The 3,348-nt window shown below is 32.8% G+C and overlaps 1 protein-coding gene across 1 annotated transcript; it reads right to left on the bottom strand.

The window, feature by feature from the left end:
• Positions 1,379 to 2,670, bottom strand: LOC107641796 (thioredoxin H2). Its single transcript, XM_016345249.2, has 3 exons — positions 2,406 to 2,670; positions 2,160 to 2,282; positions 1,379 to 1,687 (listed from the first exon to the last, which is right to left on the bottom strand). Exons 1-3 carry the CDS (start codon positions 2,544 to 2,546, stop codon positions 1,556 to 1,558), a joined length of 396 nt encoding a protein of 131 aa, XP_016200735.1. The 5' UTR covers positions 2,547 to 2,670; the 3' UTR covers positions 1,379 to 1,555.

Raw genomic sequence — 3,348 nt, 5'->3', positions numbered from 1 at the left:
CCAATTTTAAAACAAGACTAATTTGACAAAAATAATCTAAGTCTCAAGTTCTCCTTTTTCAGAAACTCTCAAACCACCATGGAAGCATCAACTAAGTACAAGGTACAACAACAACAAGACATAGAACCATTCAATAGCAACATCTATTAATCAAATAAAAAACTTGAAATATTGAGATAAACCAATTAAATTTAGTTACTCACAATATTACGTATAATCTGAACCATGAAAAAGTACATAAAAATGAAATTGAAACAGAAGACACCTCTATTAAAAACACATCTAACAAAAGACACATTAATTAAAGACACATTCAAGCAAGTTTTAAAAGAGGACACATCCATTAAAGAAAAGGTCCAAAAGAAGACAAATCAATGTCTATTGCATGAAGACAGTAACACATAGAGGTTTCTGAATAAGAAGAACTCAACATAACTAACCTAATCAAAGGATGCCAGTAAATTACTAAATGAAAGTAATTTGGTTTAGTATGCACTAACAGTAAAGAAGGAAGCACCTTTCAATAACCTTTAAGAAATTAATCAGCATCACAGGTAGAACCAATACCAAGAAAAAATCAATTCAAATTAGCAAGTCAAACATGTAAACTTCATTAAAAACAGGAACATCCAGTTATTCAGCAAAAATTAAAGAACACCTCAATTGAATCACTAATCCTAGTTTATGAATCCTAGGACAATGCAGAGAATCATCTATTAGATAAAACCCTAAGCATATACTAACCTGTTGGAGAACAATGGAGTGAAGGAGCAGTAGTAGCCCGCGACGAAAGATGGAGAAAAGCGTTGGCGCGTCGTGAGGGCAGTGGCGGACTGCACGTGTCCCGGCAGAATGATGGTAGTGGCGGTGCGACGTCGCGGGTTTGAGCAGAGGCGGCACTGGGCAGCGTTCCTCAAGCGGACGGAAACGGCGTCGAAAAGAGGTTACAACGCGTCTCCGAGGCAGGGAGGTTCAGCAACGGGGGAGGGGGAATGGAAACATACAGAGCGGTGGTGAAGAATGACCAAGTGGAAAGGGTGAAGGAAATTTTGAATTAGGGTAAACTGGGATGATTGAGTTTTTTTTTTGTGTTTGATGGGTCCAGCCCAATAAAATTGGCAAAAGTTGGCAGATGTGTGTTGGTAACGTAGCAGAGTTCATATCATATACTTTTTGTATTTTTTACTCTGCCTTACTTGAATAAAAGGAAAAGGTACTATTGATCGGTTTCAGTTAAGTAGAGGTGTCTTGGTTATTCATATAATTTGCTCACTATCAAGTTGGTCCCATAAGATTAAACCTTTTTTTTAATGTATATATTTTATTTTCATAAGAGATTGCAATTCATTGGAGAATGGAGATTTTGGTGAGCAGAGTCTTTATCAGCAAAGAATCTAATACTATTAATTGATAGATATTACATGGCCAACTAGTATTAATGGTAAAGAATGACTCAAATTATTCATTTTCTTTGGGAGAAGAATTGCGAAACCAACTTATTGCATTCTAAGTTGTTGGTCTTTGCATGATCACAAACACACACACACACATTCATTCATTTTGTGTGTTTCACAATCATCCTTTGCAGCTCCTCCTTTCTTACTCCAACCACTCTATCAACCACTTTTCCTTTCTTAATGAGTATAAAAGTTGGTAATGCTTGAACTTGGAATGCTTGAGACACCTCCTGTTAACGACGAAAATATATTAGTTCTGAACTATATTACGAGTAAATGATTCGATTTTTATGTATCGGCAGTATAAAACAATTTTACGCAAATATTATATTGTTTACTTTAGTAGACTTGTATGACCCAACCGTAAGTATTTTTAAAAGTCATGCAAACATAAATAGTTGAAAGACGCAAACTTATTTTTTTGGACTTTGTTAGGTAGATAATGATTTTTGTGAACAATGGACTCTAAAATTGGTCCAATAAAGTAAAAACACACTACACTCTCAAATTATCTACCTAAATTTTAATATTAGGATAACCATCCACACATCTAATGAATTAAACATTTGATATATCCATTATTCATATTGTTTAGTATTTTCATTGTTTACCTATATTTTTTTTTATTTTTTTATACGGTTAATTATTGCAATTAAAAGGGGTATATTTGATAAGTCAAGTGGATGGGAATAAGTGAAATACCATTAGCTCATCCACATCAATCTTGATGAACTCAACATCTTTGTAATTTGCAGCAAAATCTTGAATAACTGGATCCATGAATTTGCAAGGTCCACACCATGTAGCTGTAAAATCAATCACCATCTATATAGCAAACAAAGACTACATACATTAGCAAAACCAATAATATTACTCATTCACTATCATATTACTATATCATAAATGAAAGATGCTAAAAATGAAGGAAACAAAAAATATTAAACGTACCAATTTGTCCGTTTCTTTCAAGGCACCAAAATGAGCATTCCATTTAGCATTGGAATGGAAGGTAAGGACTTGAGATGATGAAGTAGTAGTTGATGGTGATGATCTTTCAGCAAAAAAAAAATTGAACAAGTTTGCTTCCATGTTATTGGTTCTTTCTTTAATTTTCTGCCTGGTAATTTATAAACCAAAAATTGGTAAGTTGGGAGAGAATTTGAGTTTTCTTAGGTAGTTTAATTTGTGGCTGACGGGAAATTGGCTGGGAAGACTTAGATATTTATAGGCGTAACAAAGTAGTGTGAATTCTCTTGAAAGCTATGGGGCTAGATTCTTCTAAGTGGCAAGCTGTAAAATGTAGCTAATTAACTAATATACATTTAAGAGCATATAGTTAAGCACTTGCTATCACTAGCTGGTCCCAACACATACATTCCCATGAATATAACTAAATGATCATTATTATTCTAATGTTAAAGAACATGTAGTTTTCATTAAGCTCCCTTTTATATTTTATATATATATTTAATCAAAGAATTAAGTAACAAAAATAAATTGATACCGATCAATAAAATAAATGAAAATAGAGAGTGAAATTTTGGTAAATATTATTATCTTGAGTCTTGAATTTCGTTAAGGAGTACTTGCTTCAAGTATACAATTATTAAAAAATTAAAATGACTTTTTTAATTGAAGTATATGAGATGCATCATGCACCATGATGATATTCCAGAAGCACGCGCTTCTAGATTATAACCTGAAAAATTTGAAGGAAAAATCAAAATGATCATAAATAACGGTGTTCATATTCCTTGCCAATGCCAAAATAGAATGTTTGGATTGAAGTCTTGCAGCATCTCAGGATTCTGAAGCTGTCTTCATTAAGCATGTGAAACATAAAAATAGAATATCTCATTTTTTTTTTATTTTTTTTATAAAATATGATTTC

Source organism: Arachis ipaensis, chromosome B05 (genome assembly GCF_000816755.2).
Source record: "Arachis ipaensis cultivar K30076 chromosome B05, Araip1.1, whole genome shotgun sequence".
NCBI classification, from domain to species: domain Eukaryota; kingdom Viridiplantae; phylum Streptophyta; class Magnoliopsida; order Fabales; family Fabaceae; genus Arachis; species Arachis ipaensis.
Note: the sequence above shows the minus strand (reverse complement) of the source record. Positions and strands in the feature narration are given on the sequence as shown.

Excerpts from the sequence above, each read along its gene's own strand:
- LOC107641796 (XM_016345249.2), bottom strand. The coding sequence starts at position 2,546 with ATGGAAGCAAACTTGTTCAATTTTTTTTTTGCTGAAAGATCATCACCA. Across the intron at positions 2,283-2,405 it reads TGAAAGAAACGGACAAATTG|ATGGTGATTGATTTTACAGC; the intron begins GTACGTTTAATA and ends TTTGCTATATAG. Across the intron at positions 1,688-2,159 it reads TTGATGTGGATGAGCTAATG|GAGGTGTCTCAAGCATTCCA; the intron begins GTATTTCACTTA and ends CGTCGTTAACAG.